This window comes from Cariama cristata, unplaced genomic scaffold, assembly GCF_000690535.1.
Source record: "Cariama cristata isolate BGI_N322 unplaced genomic scaffold, ASM69053v1 scaffold1948, whole genome shotgun sequence".
Taxonomy (NCBI): domain Eukaryota; kingdom Metazoa; phylum Chordata; class Aves; order Cariamiformes; family Cariamidae; genus Cariama; species Cariama cristata.
This window is the reverse complement of record NW_009631487.1, coordinates 119,346-138,414: the sequence shown is the minus strand read 5'-3', so window position 1 is coordinate 138,414 and position 19,069 is coordinate 119,346. Positions and strand designations below refer to the sequence as shown.

Below are 19,069 nucleotides of genomic sequence, written 5' to 3'. Positions count from 1 at the left end.
GCTGCAAATGTTTGGTTTTCACATACTGAAAAGAATTATAATTGCATTACAAAAGAAAACGTTTTTACTCAAAGCTTACATAGTTTAATCTTCTACAGATCGTATGTGTGCAAAAATCTCTTGTCTAATTAGTGGTCCTGAAATTACTTAATAGTGCCACTTAGAGGAGTAGGGACTAATAAAGGTTGAAGCTAAAAGAAAAGGCCATCCCTAAGTAAAAGTAAAAAAAGCTTACTGAATTAACTTAGTAGCTTCTCTTAAAAAAAATCTATCCTATAAATAAATTATGTGGCAACATATAAAAGTCAAAGTGGTTTACACACCTACCATTCAAAAACTCAGAGATAATGTCACATCTTTGATATACACTGTAGAAAACTTGTATCAAAAGAGAAAGAAGACAGACAGTAAAAATCACTCAGCCAGTGAGTCTTCTTAGGCTCGAGTAGTTGGCATTTTCACTGTATTCTGTTGTAAAACAGAACACGTGTTGAATATTAGACAGATAAGGGGTGGTTTAACTACAATGCAACAGCTAGCACTGCAAAACCATGGAAATACATTGTCTATATTAGCTTTCTACCAAATACTGTAAAACACATCTCGGAGAAAATTATTCACGCGCTCTACCTCTTCGGAGCACCGTTTGGTGCTTATAAGGATGCACACATATGACTTCACATTTGCTCCTCATTAGATCTGAGAACTTCATGCTGTTTTTTCCCTCTTCGTTGCTGTTATGAACCACATTCCCGGCCATGCACTTGCTGCCCACTGTATTTCCCAATGGAGCTCTATCCCTCCCTCTGCTTCTCTGCTTTTGGCAAAGACCACTGCCTTCTACGGCAGCTGCAGGGTTTACTTCTGATCTTGCATCTCTCTCTCTTTTTTTTTTTTTTTAATATATATAAACCTTCCACCTCTTGGCACTTTCCTTCTACCCTCAGTTATATTCTGCGGCTGTGCAACTTGCAATATTGTCTCAAGCTCTTTTAGCTAAATCTCTCATGAAAGTCAACCTTCTACTGGGCAAAAGAGCTGGTCTTGCTCTCAAATTTCTTCTTTGCTGCATCTCCACAGACAGTTACTGATGTGCTAGCCCTGCCTTTGTGCTCTCTGTATCATTCATACAAGACCATGGCCTAATTTCTACTGCGGAGAGCCTTCTTAGCCATTACTATTGCAGCACGCACTTTCAAAGTGCTAACCTTCCAGAATTTAACAAATAAAAAATACTCCTGTCAATTCTTCTCTCTACCAGCTCCCCCAAGGAAACATGTTATCTCTTTGCTCAGCTTCCACTGATTTATTGGGTTCTGTTAATTATGCATTCTTAAGACTTGCAATCACTTAAGTTCCAGACTGATTGCATTTCTACCTTTCATAATATTTGTACGGGAGAACTTTCTCCCCAGCAACTTCTTATCCTGATTTTCTTTCTTTCTGCTGCTGCTTTTATCTTTCATTCTCATGCTCTCTGTCCTTGCATACTTAATCATTAACTATATACACACTGAAGTACTTTGGAGTATAGTCTGTTTGAAATAGTTTACTCAAAAGAAAAGGCTATTGCATTTTAAAACACTTTCTGTTAAGAGAGCATATTCTGGATTTGTTTTAAAAAGAGAGTCCAACATTTATCACACCAGTAGGAGGAATAATTTTAGTCTGTATTTTCTAACCTCTTGAACTGTAAATCACATTCCTAATTACATCAGGTACTCTGATTATCTAGTGGTATGAGAAGCACTTAACTGAAACAATTATATTTGCTCTACAGTTTTAATTAAGCAACCCACTCAGCCAAAAACTAATAGATTTGTTCCTGTTGCTTGCAATCAGTTTTTTGAATCACTGGCCATGAAAACAGTTAACTTTTACTAACCCAACACTGGCAGTCAAGTATGAAGCTAGTTTATCTTTTCATGAGTGTTTCTTAACCCAGAACAGGTCTCATAAATCTCTGTAACCTTTTCAAAAGTACCTCAGAGTAAAAGTACAAAGAGATACAAAGTTTATTTCAAATGTTTTCCCATCAATATTATAAATTAATATGTATATCAAAAAATACTAGAACAGAAGGCACATCAGCATGTGGCAGTTGCTTCTAGAAGCCAAAAAGTGTGAAGATAGAAAGATGATCACCATTTTCTGGTATTAATTTCTTCAAGAAGAAGGCAACTAGTAAACTTGAGATTGTTTTTTCTCTATTTAAGACAAAGCCCTTAAATATAGAGATTCTTGACCTTTGCACAATAGCAGAAAATGCAGCAAGTTTAATCACTTTTCATCAGGAGTTTTTTTTAATATTACTCTTCTAATCTCAAGTCTCATTAAGTTGATTTCGTGACTTGAGAAGCATGAAATCAAGGAAAAAAATGACATCTTATAATTCCCTGATTTTTGATGCTAAAAGCTTACATTTCCAAAAACACAATTAAATAGCTGTAACATAAATCCTTCTGTGGTAAGAAGCTGAACATGCCAAAATAATTTCCTTCTTACCTCAGCCTTGCGAATACTCTCTCTGGCTTCATCTATTTTCTGCTCCAGTTCTGCTCGGGTTTGCTCAGACATCACAGGCCCGTGGCATTCTAGCTCTTCAAGTGTCTGTCAGAAATAAGAAAATACACCACAGATGTAGTAAATGCTAGCAAGCCACTTACATGATAAATATTTATGACAAGTCAAGGAAATTATTGTTTGATTAGCTGCTGGGTTGACCAACAATAGTCTATTCCAGGAAAAAAGATGATGACCAAGGCAAAACACCATTTAAAAGCACAGTATTTCACATGGAAATTCCACTTAAGGGAATGGTTCAATGTCTTCACAAAAACATGATATTGTGGTATGAATCAACTAATCTATATGTTGATAATTACATATTTAAAATGCGTATGTTGCTCCACATTTATGTCAGGATGAAAAAGAGCATCTTGAACATGGAGAGAGAAGTTGCTAATGGTAGCCGTGCTGTAGGGGAAGCCAAGGCAAGTTTCCTGCATTTGCAGGAACGTTGTGCCCAGAGGAGAATTTGCTGAACCACAGAAGTCACGCTGGAGTTTCTTAGGTTCACGTACATGTATGTTGACTGTACAGATCCAAATGAAAAATAACAAAAGCATGTGACTGCACAAACCGTCACCAGTTATCTGCAAATTTGTGCCTGGTTCAGTGACTGTTTATGCATTCTGTGTTAAATAGTCTTTGGAGAAAGAGCAGAAGGAGCATCAGGTGCTGAGACCAGAACCCAGGATGCTCCCTCCTTCCTTGGAGGAGAGTTTTTCCTACCATACCAGACATTTTCTTCTACAGGTAATGTATACATGATATAGTGGAGATAAAAGAATCCCTTTAGTTTGAACAGAAGGATGCTGTGTAGAATAGAAGTAGGTCTGTAAGTTATTTGCAGTGAAGTAGAAGCTGTAACTTCAGATTATACGGGAATAACAAAACGTATTGACTAACCAAAAAGTTTGAGGAGCCGCTAACCTGGCAGTTTGAGTGTACCATATCAAGAAAGGCTAAGATGAAATGGCAGGTTGCCCGGTCAGATAACAGGACAAAAATAATTCCTTAGTACTTGCAGCAGCTCCTCTTTCATGCAGTGGGGAGCTGCAACAAATAAAGTCTGTAAACAAATGTTTTCCTAACCTACCCGCTGACTGTGGACGATGTTTTTGTGCTCACGGGCTACCCGGGTAGCCCATTTCCGAGCCTCCTTGTTGAGGCTGTGCTCTTCAGTCGTTCCAGTTTCCGATTCCAGTTGTCGACTCTGGAACAGAAAACAAGAGAGCAAGTCATGACATAGACCCAGGGCTACCTCTCTAGATATGGTGATACTTAGAGGATAACTTTCTATTACATTTATCAGCCTGGGATCACGTTTCATACAAAACAAGAAAGATTCAACAAAACCAACTCTCTTCCTTATGAACTTTGTGATGGGACCATGCTGTGGAAAGCCAACTACGAAAGCAAATCAAAGTTCACAAGAATTCACAACTCAACTGTCTCAGGAAAATCAGCGTGACACGGAATACCAAACACAGTTCTACTGCAATGAAAGACATTCACGATGAATAAAACTGAAATACTGTTTCACTCATACACTATATCAAAGAGATATAACTAGCCAAGGAAGTCACCTGATTTCTAAAGTAAACATGCATTACGGGAAGCAAAGAGGAAAGGTTAAGGGTGATCCAATGGGCCATTTAGGCTCATTCTTTGTAATTTGTGATCAAATCATAATGTCATCAAATATTTTAGAACAGCACAGCAATTTCTGTTCAAGATAAATTTTGTCTGCAGAACAGCAACTCAAATGTCAAATCACATTTTTGATATTGTTTCATCTTATGCCTGCTTTTATTGTGTCGATAACAACAACAAAAAAATGTCTCCCCCTCAAGAAATGCCAACTACAGCAAGATGAAGGAGTTCTCTACTGTCTAAAGACTGAACAGAACCCATTTGAAACTCTGAAGACAGACTTCCCAATATTTAATCACTGAAATCATTCCCAAACTTTCTATCATTTCCATTAGTGCAATACCCAGTGCACTTACATATATATCTCAGTGTTGAGGATGTAAATCAGTCTCCATGTAGGTTCCCTGATATTCCTTCTATACCTGTGGGTATTCTGTATGCATTTACTGCACCTATAGTGCATACGGATAGCTATTAATAACGATTCTGGGGAGAGTCCACAAAGGGCCATAAAGACTGGAGTATCTCTCCTATGAGGAGAGGCTGAGAGAGCTGGGGCTGTTCAGCCTGGAGAAGAGAAGGCTCCGGGGGATCTCATCGATGTGCACAAATACCTGCAGGGAGGGTGCCAAGAGGACAGAGCCAGTTTCTTCCTAGTGGTGCCCAGTGCAGGACCAGAGACAACAGGCACAGACGGAAACACAGGAGGTTCCCTCAAAACACTTTTTCACTGTGAGGGTGACCGAGCACTGGCACAGGTTGCCCAGGGAGGTTGTGGAATCTCCATCCTTGGAGATATTCATAAGCAATCTGGGCATGACCCTGGGCAACTGGCTCTAGACCCGATGACATCCAGAGGTCCCTTTCAACCTCTGTTCGTCTGTGACTCTATGATTATTTTTTTTTTCTGAGCCAGTCTCATGCTCTTCCCATTAGTAAAATTAGCTGTGAGAAGACATTCTATTCACCCCCCCTTCCCAGGCTGTGCTCCTGGCACAACAGAACAGATTCTTACAACATACATTTCAGTGGTTTCTCCACTTTAAGTTAATCAATACTCCGAAGGGGATCCTCAAGAACAACTCCTTTTCCTGGAGGACTTGCTGACTCACGCACACCTCCCTACCGAGAGAGTCACTGCAGTCCAGAGCCACCCTGCATTCCTTTTTATCACAAGTCCTCTTTGGGCTGATACAATCTTGCACAACCTTTGAGATCAACCAAAAAAAATCCCCTTCTAAATCATCACTCAAGAAGAGAGAGTATGCTTAGTGCTGCTCAAAACAAACAGAGGTTGCGTATGCACGTGTGAAAGAAATGACCGTTTCATGAATTTCTCGCTCTCACTCTCTATGGTTCAAAAGACAGGATTTTTCTTCATCAGGTGTAGTCTGAAACTAGAGAAGATCCCACAAGTATGGAAAAAGTTGTTTAGGAAGGAGAAATTCAAGGTTAGCCAGCAGGAAAAGGGTAAGAGAGTAGAAAGACAAGGAATTCTTTTCAGGCGAGGTGAGAAGCCTCCAGCTGATGCAGAAGAAGAGGTGGTAGCAGGTATTTTAGCAGGCAAAGCGGTACGATTTGTGTCAAGGAAGGAAGACAATTTTAATACCAGCATTTGGTATAGACTGGAGTAAAATCAAGAGATATCGGGAAACAAACCAAAGTGATATTGAAAGCAAGATTTTTATGCCTTTAGATTACACTGCCCTCACGGGAGAGGCAGTAATACTAACTTATGCTAACATCCTATCAGAGGATTTAATTGAAAATGAGGCAAAAATTGGTTCAGCTTGTTATTTTGTTCAGCTAAGCTCCTTTTCATCAAAATTGAATCTGGCCTTTATTCTTATTCCTCCTCTTATTACAAGAGAGCTGGGGGTAGCAGATTCAAGGGGTTGTGAAAGAGATGATTACCACGGTAGAGGCAAGCAAGGGAAAGGCAGACAACCCCTACACACACACAAACGCCCGCACTCCCACCCTAGGGCTCTGAAATGTATCTAATGCTTCAGGCAACTGCTGGGCCACTTTCTGCCTCTATTTCAAGAAGCTGTAACTCAGCCAAGAAGCTCGCAGTGCTTCAACTTGTACCCTCAGAATGCCTTAAGGCATACGTTAATAGACATCAAAAGAGGAGCAGAGGGGAGGTACCATCCCTGTGTTGCTCACAGTGACCAAATAAAAAACCTCAAGAGGCTTTTATAATCCAGTATAAGATGTCAAGATATTTTAGCTTAAAGCCAGAAACAAACATTTCCATGAAGTTCACCCGCTGGAGTGGGACAGTGCCACAAAGCCTATGTTAATCTTATTTTCAAAGCAAAAGGAATTGTCAGATGAGACGTAGAGCAGCCCAGCAGAGGAGGAGGTAAGGTATAAGCACATGGTGAGCTCTGGCATGAACGGGTCGGAAGGTAAAGCCGCCTACCAAGAAAGAACAGAGATGTGCACCCCTCTGCACCCATTCCCTCAGTTTAAATATTAAGTTGGGGTTTGCCTGTTTTTATTGAGGTGGCCTTACACAATCATGTTTCTTCACTACCGTTTGACCTCTTTAATTACCTACTTTAAGCTACTCCACTAGGTCATTGTAAAACGTAGAGGACAAACACATGGGTTTATTTAGGTACATCCAATCCTTCAGATAACATTTAACCTCAGGTTTTTTCCCAGCTTATTGGAGTAAGCATTTTTGTACGGTTTCTTCCACAGCTTAACAGCTGGAAATCTGAGCAGAATCGCTTGATATTGCCTCTCCCCTATAAAACACCTCATAAGAAATTTTCAGTGTTCCCATTGGTCTTGCTCCCACTCAGCATCTCATTTTCATTAAGAAAGAACACAGACTTCTTTTCAGCTGCTTGATAACCTTCTGCATTATCCCAAGTGTGTTTTTGGTTTTTAATCTATTTATCAAAAGCACTTGACCAGAAAAATGAATGCAAACTTTGTGGCTACTCCTAAGGGCATACTAAAAAAGAAATGAATTGTTATTGGATCAGAGTGCTTATATTAGTTATTCATAAAGCAGTATTGTATCCAAGCAGACCTCACCCTTGCTTAAAGGTCTAAAAATAAACAACATAAAAATGGGGTAATAAAAAGAGTTGGGGAGAAACCTGGAGCTGTAGTCTGCGTGGACATCAAAAACACAGGCAAAAGCAGGAGATGAGATCTAGAGGCAAAATTTAGTCTCCTGAGGAAGAAGCAGAAAACAGGACGAGACCAGAGAGAGCGGTGGAAATGCACAGTCTGAACAGTTGGCCAAGAAGACAGTACACGGAGAAAGGTTTCAAACCCACCAGGACCTGGAATGCTTCCTGACTAAACCGAGCTGGTATGGCAGGGAGGGACTTCACCTGACCTGGAAAAGACCAAGCTGCTGGCACTTAGGAAGGCTGTGAAGGGACTTATAAGCAGAGGAGCAGTAGCGAGCTGATGGGCATGGAAGAGCACATGCTTCAAGAGGACATCAAGGATGACCTGAGAAATCTGTATCCTGAGGTAAAGACAGGCTAGAGGGGTACATCAAATAAGAAATGAAAAACCAACTGCCATTTAAATAGGTATGCAAGAAGGAGCTAAAACAGATTTACCTGCTATAGACTAAAAATCAAAGTTGTAGGGAAGAAGGTGAGGGAACTGAAGTGTCTGGTCCTAACCTGATTTACTAAATTAAGCACTTGCTTAAGTGTTTTCAGGACTGGGAACTTGGTGGTGGCAAGACGTCCAGTGACTCAATTTAACCTCTTGCAAAAAAGAGGGAAACCAAAACCACTTATCATGGCCAAGGAATGAAGGAAGAGCCCAAAAACCTGAGCTAAACATAGATGGACATTCTGCTATTCTCTCAGGGTTTGGTTTACAGTGAAAGCAGTGTTTAGTGCTAAAAATTCAATCAGTAAACCAACAGAAAGTACTAGATGACTCCAACCAGCTAAAAAGCTTAGAGGCTAGCAATGCTGTTTCTTAAATTAACAAATGCATTTAGCCTGTAGACACATGTCGCTTCTCTGTTTTTGTCTGAAATGTTGCTGCAGGTGCAGGAGTTGCCTTATGACAGGGACAAGCGCACAGCTTGCATTCTCTTATTTATGTAGTTATATCCAGATGCAGATGGCACATGTACAGTTTTAAGAGCGAAAAAGAAGTTGGCTCTTGAGCCTAAAAGCTCCTTATTTTTGTAGCTGAAGACTAAAACAGTTCACTTCAACCAAGGAAAGAAGTAGTAAACATTTATTGCATGCAAATCACCAACATAAAACACACCTAAAAATCATGGCCGTTTCTTTAACAGAGGTGAAAATAAGAGGTTACCAGGCCAATGTTGAAAAGTAAGCTCAACCTTAGGATCAAGACTTCTAGGGAGGAGGAAGGAATATGCATGACATTTTTCACGCAACTCAAAGCTAAACACAGCAGTTGTAAGAAAATCGTGAGTCAAGTTTGGTGCTCATTTTAGTCTATTATTGCAGAACTAATTTAATTTTAGTTTAGCCAAGAGTGAGCTAGGACTGACTTGCATTTCAGTAAATTTTCAACGTTACAAACGAGACACGCCCCATCTTTAAAAATAAAGATTATTTGCATACAAGTGGTTTTTTTCCACTCAGAAGAATAAAAAAGGACCTACATCCACTATTAATAGGTTATGTAAACCAATGTACATATGTTACGATAAAGCTAAGACCAAACCAACCTACCACTGCTGCTTTATATAACCACGTTCTGCTTTTTAATCTACTAAATTAACATCTCACAGGGGTGAGCGCTGGGGACTGCAGAAGGATAAGGAACATCCTATCAGGCAGGGAATAAAGAAAATAATTACGTTTAAACTCATCACAAGGAAGATAGTTCTGGGATATCTGAACGGAGAAAGTGGATCCGGGGAGTTTTTGATGTCATCTGGGCTGAAAATTAGTCCCACCATGATTGCATGTTTTTTACTAAAGAAATTTTCTATCGCAAAATATTTAAACCCCAACAAATACTGAAGCTATTGTCTGACATCTGGTGTAACTGAAACTCTCCTTACTAAAAGTACCCATGAAAGGAACAGTTGTACAGCCATATGTATGAAATAATTTATCCGGTTGGTTTTTAGGAGGTTGTTTATTTTTAATTCTGGTTCAGTAACTATTTTGGGGGATCACTGACCATTAGCTAGAAATCTGCTCTGAAACATACTACCCATACACATTGCTGCAGCAGCGGATGCCAAACATTTTAGGGTAGGGTAACTGCAAAGGTTGTAGCTCTGTTTTTTCCCATCTCTGGGTTTTTTTGGTTGGTGTTTTTTTTTTTTTTGGAAAGACTAGAATCTTGAAAGTACTGGGTTTTGTTAGATGTCAGTGATTAATACAGCTTTGTTGTTCCTAGTGCCCGATGTTTTTGTATTAAGCAGTTTTGTTACACAGCAGAGATGAAAAGCTATGACTTTTTTTTAATCTTATGTATTTTTAAAAGTTTTTAATCTTCTCACTGAAATTAATTTTGAAATTAGAGTGCAGTATATTTTCATTGGTGTACTTCCATTCTCACCCTCATAATTATTCTCATTTGCCTCAGCTAGCACCGCAGCTGCATTCACATCTAACTTTTCAAAAAATCTACGGTGCATTCTATTATAACTAGCAGTACAGAAAAATTGCTCTCATTAGGTAACCAAAGGCAGAAAAGAGTACCTTTGGAATCAACTTTGACACAGAGAAATTGATTTCCTAGATATTTTCAATGCAATATAAACAGAGATCTATTTCTTAAGTGGCCATTTCTTTCAAGTATTATTTCTGCTCTCTAATCTCACTGTTAGAAACTATTCAGAGCTTTGGTGAAACAGTGTTTCCCTCCTGTAAAAAAAAGAATACTAACAGTGTGCTCTCTAAATTAAAATAAAATCAGTTAGGTAGTGAGCCAATTTCAGCTCATTACACTTAAAGTAAATCAGAACTGACATTAACATTCAACCCAAGATAAGAGAGCCAGTAACTCTAGGGTGTGGACTTTCCCTTTTCTTCAAACTAAACTTTCAATATCAACCTCGAATAGGAGTATTGTATCTCAGACCTTATTTTAACCATGACTGGGGTGGGAGGAATTAAGTAAATTCAGTGTTAGTCGCGTCGGCCACACACAAGACGTGTCAAGTTAAACAGGGAACGTCCAGCTTTGCCAGGCTCCCACCTGCACCTACTGAACTTTTCTTTACCTGAATGGCTGTATTTCTCCTCAGCAATAATTCCTAATGCTTTACACTTTGATAAAATTAAATCATAACTTTTTTTTTTATATTTAGCTTCTAAAAACTTACAGTTAAAAACAGTCACCTTACTTTGTTCTGGTATTAAAAGCTCAGACTAGTCTAAATACAGAAAAAGTACTGCATTCTCTGAACTTGTTAGTTTGAGCTTACTTACGTGAGGGATTTTTTTTTACTAGCAGTTTATATTTCATGAACTTTTTTGTATTTAAATATTTATATCAAGCATAAAATATTTATATTTAATAATTACAAAAATAGAATACACTGTTATTTAGAAAACAAAAGGAATTTTAAAATATTTAAACATATTTAATACTAAATAAGTTTTAAACGTATTTTAAATATTTAAAGAATTTCAACAGTAAATGCTGAAATGTGTAAATAGCTCTGCCTCTGTACGCATGCACAGAAACCTGCTAAAAGTCCACCAAAGCTGAGCCCTCAACTGAGTCCTGATTCCCATTTATGCAGTAATTTCTACTTATTTTCAAACCCCTGAGCACTTGCAGAGCTGAGAAAACATGCCTTGCCACAAGCAAGAATGATGTCCTTTTGTAAGGATAGCTTATATAACTTATATTATATAGCCTAATGTAAGTTGCTCAGAAGTTCAAGGTATTCTTCTGCATATGATAGTGAAATTCATCCTTATTCTCACAATGTATCCACAAAACTTGTACATCCAAGTAACAAGGGGTGAAATGGCAAAACTTTCCACCAATCTTACTGAAATGTTGTTTTTCTGCAGATTACAGTGAGAAAAATAAATTTTTTCATGTCGATAAGTCGTCATACAAATCAGATTTGGCTACATTTTCTACTTGCGTGCTCAAAGAAAACGACAGCATCAGTAACATACAGGGGAAACTATAGTCACAGGCGACGTGTAGATAAAAAACAGGAAAAAGACCTCAAAAGTTTAGTGTCAGCTTTTTGTTGCCATTATCCTCCCACACTATGGACATGCTTTTTGTCGTCTGGCTCATTTTCTCACGTGATAACACACGGTTCAAGGAAAAAGAAACTTTTCCAAACAGGAAACAGAGAAAAGCTGGCTAATTTCCTTTATATTTTGCCCTGTTCTTATGGCTATGGCTTATCTGTGTAGCGTGGGGACAGTGTGTTTTCAACGCAATAGATTTCTGCGGACTTAATAAATATCACTTGCCTCGTGGGAGGATGTTGGATGATTAAATTGTCACTACACCGAATATAGCAGTAGCCTCTGTGTAAGGTCACCATGCGCTGGCTAGTTTTTCTTGTAAGGCTAAAGGTATTTCAAAAGACTCCCTCAGTTTTTCCCTCTTGGTGTTCGTAAAGGCCCAAGCCATTCTGTGAATTCCTTTATTGAAAGGATTAAAGCTGGTTGGGAATTTCTCAATGATTTCTTACTGAATACTTTTAAAACAAATCATTTCCTTAAGGGAAAATGGTTTGTTTTAAAAATTTTTTAAAACTTCCTGTTTTTAAAATACGAATTTATGTCACTTTAAATTAAGTGAGACACTGAAACAATCTAAATATTGAATAACATGAACAAATGTATAAAGCCAAGCTCAAAACAATTTTATAGATAGTGGAAAATAGCTGATCGATGTAAAATATTTTGCAGTGGGCTTCTCTTTGCGGACACCCAAGAGACTACATTTCAGTCAGTGTTAGTGTGATGTTAGGGAAACAAAAATCCTGAAAACTGATGGAAAACCATTTCACATCTATCTTTCTTAGGAATAGTCTCTTTTGGAGGCTCTACTGTGCACGTTGAGAGTATTTTGAAAGTAAATTGAGCTGTGGGTTTTGTACCTGACTCAAGGATTGCACGGCAATCCATTCTGCGTTACTCTTTGGCAACAGCTCACCCCTCATAAACCAAAATTTTGAGACAGACCATGTAAAACTAGAATTTACAACAGCATTCCGAGATTTCATGCAGGTGAGTTCAACATCCGTATTGTTTATAACAGTCGTTTTGTCTACAGTACTCAAAATTTCATTCCAGTAATACTTAAATGTTCCAAACTTTGACCCTAGCCACAGTGGATCATGTATTCAGTCCAAAGAGAGGCCATAATTTGTTCTTGGAAAAGGTTAATATTAAACATTTGATTAGATGTATTAATCGCTCTACTTGTATTTCTTTCAGTGTTAGTCTTCAGTGTGAAAATTATCATGCATAATCCACAAAAACTAAAAGCCAATTGATAATCTCTGCAGATCATCTACAAAGAGAGTATGTGGCAAAAGAATGCTTGATAATTGTTCTTCAATTAAATGTTGTTCAATTAATTAGAAAACATACAATTTCTCACAAATTCAAAAGCCTGAGCAAAGGCCCTCCTTCTCTTGTACTTACTGATTAAATTGGTGAATGTGTAACCTGCAATATGAGCTGAGCATAACTATATGGATCATGAAGAAGCCTGCATAATTTATTCATTTTTGTGAGAACTGGTTACAGCATAAGCAGATGGAAGCTCAAAAAAATGCGGTGCAATGAAGAAATGCAGTAATTCTACAGCCCAAGAGGGTTAGCCAAGTAAAGCAGTCACTGCATCTGAGGTACTGAGACAGCTTTAGATGTGAACGACCCATTCACTGCCTTCTAAAAAGCTCCTGAAGTTAAGCAGTACAAGCAGCACATGTGTACGCCGTCAGACCACACAAGTGCCATGTCAAAGAATCATGTAAATTTTAATGTTGAAGAGTTTTCTAAGAGTGAATTACAGTTCTATTTTACATGGGAATAGCCTTCTGGAAGAAGAACAAAATTAAATTAGTAATAGGACTGCATTTCACCAGTGCATACTAATAGCCTCCAGTTGTTAGACAAGCTTCCCCATTCACATTAGAGAAGTAACCAATTACACACATCACTATCTGGAGCTGTGAAATTTTAATTCCTGCCCCCAAAAGAGCAGAATATCAATTACAAATGCCGTGTAAGTGCAAAAGACAAGTGTCAAGCTGATCCCCACAAATAACACAGTTAAATTGCTTTTTCCTTCTTTAATTTAAGTCTTATTGTGGAAAAAGCTTCCCCCCCCCCCCCCCCCCCCAAACAACCCCCCCCCCCAGCAATTTAAATACACATATGTATTATGCATTCTGTTGCCACTCTACAGGAGTATGAATTCAGCATCCCAAGCCACATGCATACCGATAAGGACACAAACACCAAGGGCTGATGATAAATACTACCATGTACCTCTGCTATAGTCATTCTCATAGCACTGACAGGTGCGGGCTCAATATCCACCAGCTGAACTGCATTAAAACTCTAGATGCAGAGACGGCACCAGGATGGAAACACAGAGCAGCAAAGGTTAGAAAGGCAGGGCAAAGACGGTTAGAAAGATTCTGCTCACTCTATTAAGAACAATCTAAAACTTTACGGAAATAACTGACTCTATACAAAGGAGCTGGAAGTATGATCAAAATCACCATTTGTTAAAATGGAAAGACAAACGAAACTGTGTTATAGATGTTAGTATGTCGGTGAAAATGACTCTTGCGTATCTATGAACCGCATTCTTGATTTGAATCACTTGAACTGGAGATCAAGACATTTCTGTCCAAGTCAGTATACTAATGAATTCAAGTAAAGCTGCACAGGGTTAACTTTTTTAAAGACCCAGATGCAGTTTAACTGTTATTTCCTAAAATAAAGTTAGTAATGTTGGTGGGACATCAACAATCCACTTCTGTTAAAGTACTGTTTGGAAACATATTTACATAGTATGGTTTACTCAATTTTTATGTCATTAATGATTGCTTTGGAAGCAGCACATACACCAAAATAATATTTTCTGAGATTATTTTGGAATGCAATCTTTTAACAGTATTCTTTCTAAATCAGTAACTTCTTATACATATCTATAGGTATTTCTTGAGTCATTTAGAGGTACATGGACACTTTATTTGGCATAGCATCCCACCTGTTGTTACCCAGCATTAGTGAGTATTATGAGAACCTCACCAGTATGATAAAAAGGTAACAAAACGTAACAAGAATTACGCTGAAAGCAGAGAAACACAGGACTGCTAGTCACAATCTGGAAGCAAAAAAAAGATTCTGCTCTTCTGTGGATGACGCTGAGCCTGTTTGATGCTTTTGTTATGGTTACACACCTACTCACACCAGGAGCTACGTTTTCTTTCCCTTTCTTTTCCAAAAATATAGCAGAAGGGTAAACTGGACTGGGATAACAGTGATCACTATTCTCTTACCCATATATAACAACATTCTTGAAAATAGAGCAAGAACAAATCAAGTAAGGAATTCAGCAGGGTTCTTACAGTGTCACTGTCACTTGGTTGGAACTGGAAAGGCTGCGGCTTGTGAAACACAGAGTTCTCCTGTAAAAACAGCTGTAGATTGTAATCCCGCACCACCTGAGAAAATAAAAGAATGCCATTTAGATTTGTTATTTTGTAAACTTAAAAACACGCTACAGAGTCAAATTAGTATGGTGTTTCAAACAGAGATTAAATCTGCAGCAGAACCTTGAATGCAACGGAAGGAAATACAGGACCTGAATCTGGGCAGTACGACCCACAGTTATCCAGAAGTGACTGGCAGGACACACACTGGATGACAAAGACCTAAAAAATATCTGCCATTAAGCTACAAAAAATACCACAAAGGCAAAATGGGGGAAAAAAGCCAACTATTGAGTATACTGTATGTGGTGTCACTACCATAAATATTTTTCTCTCCTCTTGTGGGTAATTTCTTGTGCACAGTTCTTTCTTAAGCTGAAATGTCTTATTTTTATACAAATTATTAGTTGCAGGAGCTGAAAAGACTATTTGGAATAATGCATACAAAATCAGTTACAAAATTCATCTCTTTTTATTAAATTGCTTCCAGAGAAAACTCTCAAAGCTTGCATTTTGCTAAACCAAAACTACTTCAGCTACTAAATTTGTTTAATGATACATTTCAGATAGCGTGTCATGTACCCCTAAACAAATCTCTTGTCACAATTTACACATATTTACAAAGACAAACTCAGTGATTGCATTACGAAAAAACAGTATCACTGGCTGAAGAACTCTACAGAGTATTCACTGCTTCAATTGATGAAAATGCATAAATAGCAGCATGAAATTATAAAAATCTATTACCAAACTGAGGGTTTAAATGTACAGAGTATGAAGATGGTATTTATCCAGAAATAGCAGCATTGTGTATGACCAAGAATTCTGATTATACTGTAGGTACAATGGCAAATATAACATGTTCTCTAATGCATCAAAATGTTGAGGCTTGTGTTACTGAAATACTGAACTGTAAAAAATTAATCTTCAGTTAAAAGAAAGTAAATAGTCCTCCAGGGTCAATAATGCACTCATCTAAAACAGTAAAGTACATAATTACTGCACCAATTTGAGCAGTTGAACGTAAACACATTCAACTGCGTAGAAAACATACAGAGAAGACATACAGGGAGTCTGTATTAGGAATTCCCATAAATAGAAATTCAGAAAATACTGAAGGAGGAATCATCTGCAGCTTCAGAAACATGGCATCGAGATTATGTTAAACAGCTCCAGTCTTCACGTAGTCCTTTAGAGATACGTGAACACTGACTGTAGCACATGACTCTGTGCCATGTCAAATACAGGTAATTACTTTAAACCACCTTCAATTAGAAACGGTCCCAAAGTGTAGTTACTGAGGACCTGAAAACCTATACAGTTATTTTAATGCAATAAGCTTTCAGTGTAGACCTCTAACTCAAAAGCAACTCAGTTCGTCAAAGAAGAAAACCCATCCTTACAACAGCATTTGTAAGAGATTTTCCCTCAAAGCAACACTATTAGTTAGAAATGAGAACAACCGTTATCATGACGTGAGACTTGGGAGAGTGTGCAGGTCCAGCAAATTAATAGCCCGGAGCATTTTGCACAATATATTTGACAATTGTTAAAAAGAAAATAAAAAGACTCCTAAGCAACACAGTAGTCTCAGGATTAAGCAGTAACTTTTCCAAAGAGATTTCCTGTTATTCAGAAATTAAGTCAATGTTCTCACATAGTTTCTTTATGAAGTCAATGTCAACTGACATATCAGAATAGACTCGAAATCAAATGTTAAATATATACCATATGCAGAAAGAAGGCAGAGTCAGAGAAGTGCATAAATGAAATTATTTGTCCTAGGCTGGTGAAGCTTCTTACCACAAACATCACAGAAATGTTATTCAAAACAACAAATGGAATTTCAGAAGATGTTCCAAAGAAAAATCAGATTTTTTCCAAAAGAGAATTGCAAGAAGTACAAGTCTTGAATAAGACTGTTCAAATGAAAAGGAAGTTAAATTGCATTTTCATATGCTCAGTGTCAGAGGGTAATATTTCCTGGACATGCCAGAGGAATGACATGGGTCACCCCAGCCTAGCAGTAACAAAATCTCCAAAGCTGCAATAAACAATGCTATGATGAACTGTGAAAAACCTTCTTTTATACAGAAAACTTGTTTTTGAGATGTTTCCCTCAATCTGCATTAGCATGAGGTGACTGACAATCTCCTGAGCAGCTGAATACAACACAGCTCTGCCCATCGAAGCAGCCACCTCCGGCGCTCTGACATTCAAGAAGCAAGCAGACACTTCTGGGAAGCAACTGGTCTCTTTCTAAGGCAAATATAATTTCATTCCATCCTGTAAACAGAAATATACTTCACATGGAAAAATGAAAGCATTTCTACCAATGATCTAAAGTGTCTTTTCTAAACGTAGCTTGGCAAGCTTGTGATCTTGTACTTAAAACTAACAAAGAACAGGTGAAGTATTAAAAAAACCCAATAAATACTTAAAATTCTTTGCTTTGATGGCAGTCTGGTTTTTATTCCAGATTCCTAAATTGCTAACAAATTTGTTACTTGTTTAACATTCAAGCTGCTTTTGAAACACATGCACAGCTTTTGATATAGAGTTTCTACCTCTCTCTTTTTCTTTCACCTCTCCTTTTTGAGTTGACCGATTCCTGCAACGTGGACATACAGCAAATGCTGAAAGTTCAAAAGAAAGGACGAGCAAAGCCTTTGTCCGTGGAATAATCCACTGATTAATGTGTTTAGTATTTCAGAGCAAGACACACATTTTTAGTAGTAACGTAATACAAATTCTCTTCTCTGCATTCTTGAACTGCAAGGAGAGAAGAAAATAGGTGCCGATGAGCTATAAACCAGTTGTAAAACTCCTGTTCAGACCTGACAGCTGTATTTACATTTTTGTTCATTCTCCAGGCATTGTACTAACTTAGTAAAGCAGAAACAGAACTATTTTCCTCAAACATACAGTATGACGTTGTTACTGTGTAAAACAAGCCAGACCTGCAGGCTTCTGGCCACCCAGAGGCTTGCTAACACAAGCCATCACAAGCTCGGCGCACACAAATACATGACGAAGGTATTCCTACGCAAACGAGCTGTTTGGGAATGACAGTTGAGTTAGATGAAAGTCCCAGCCAGGCAGCGCTCCAAGTATTCTGAACCCAAAGGATTTACTACAATATTGAGAAACTGATTATGAATACGTAGACATTATATATAAGCATATTTGGTTAAAAGAATCAAAAGCAGCATTTTGGGGGAAGATATTCTAAGCTGACCTGAATGATACACAACAAGGTAAAGGATTGAAAGTCCTTTTCCAATAGAAGATAAAATGGTGTTTTCATTATCTTTACTGTTGCTGCCAAGCAAATTCAAAGACAAGCTTGCATGAAGCCGATTTTTAATCCACTCACTTTATATCTAATAAGGTGTGAGTGAGCACGCTTGCAGGTGAATAAGGAACACATTAAATACCTTTTTTCTACAGAAGTCCTTGCACAAATGAGCTCTGTTTCTGTGCGGGTGGTTAAGGTAAATGTATAAAGGAGTATTATGACCGCACCAAGGCAGTTCGTTTGAGCTCAACGGCAATTATTTTTTCTTTTTAGCCCAGCAGAAGATGAATTACTTAAGTATCAAAATTATCCTGGAAGTGATCATGTATTTCTGATTCTGGCTGCTCAACAAAGCAAACAAACCATATCTATGACAAGACTCTAATCTGTTTTCTGTATTTGCCATTCTTAATTCAAGGGAGAAAACACCGTAGTATTTTGGTTTCTAAGTTGACAGTCAATTATTAAGAAACGATCCAAACAGTTTCACAGGGCTTTACTGTGATGGATGACTAATGTGGTTCCAGATTACACAGTGCAGAACTCTCAGCTGCAATTTCTCTTTCCAAACATGCAGAATGACTGTAACTGAACATCTCTTGATCGCTGTTCTCTAAAGATCTTGCACTGTGTAAATGCACTCATGAGAATGCAGTCTGGGTGGCAATCGGAAAAATTCTCCCCAAGAAAACAGTCTAGTTTCTTTTAACTTAATACCACTCAGGAGTAACCAAAAATAATAACCCTTCAGTTTTGTCATTATTTTGGAAGCAAATCTTAAGCCTGGGACCTTATATACGCTGTAAGTATTCAGTTACAAAGGATCATTCAGCTAAAACTTACCCTGCTGGAAGTCTCCAGTAAAAACTGGAATGTGTTTTGTACAGCTTGGCACGTCTCTAGTTCAG

At 38.1% G+C, this 19,069-nt stretch overlaps 1 protein-coding gene across 1 annotated transcript in view; it reads right to left on the bottom strand.

Annotated features, from left to right (window-relative positions):
• FCHSD2 (FCH and double SH3 domains 2) overlaps positions 1 to 19,069 on the bottom strand; it is a 158,663-nt gene that overhangs the window by 22,418 nt on the left and 117,176 nt on the right. Inside the window, exons 9-12 of the mRNA XM_009705961.1 lie at positions 19,005 to 19,069; positions 14,780 to 14,875; positions 3,662 to 3,778; positions 2,506 to 2,610 (exon numbers count right to left, since the gene is read on the bottom strand). Of these exons, the coding sequence (XP_009704263.1) occupies positions 2,506 to 2,610; positions 3,662 to 3,778; positions 14,780 to 14,875; positions 19,005 to 19,069 (383 nt within the window). The remainder of the gene's footprint in view (positions 1 to 2,505; positions 2,611 to 3,661; positions 3,779 to 14,779; positions 14,876 to 19,004) is intronic.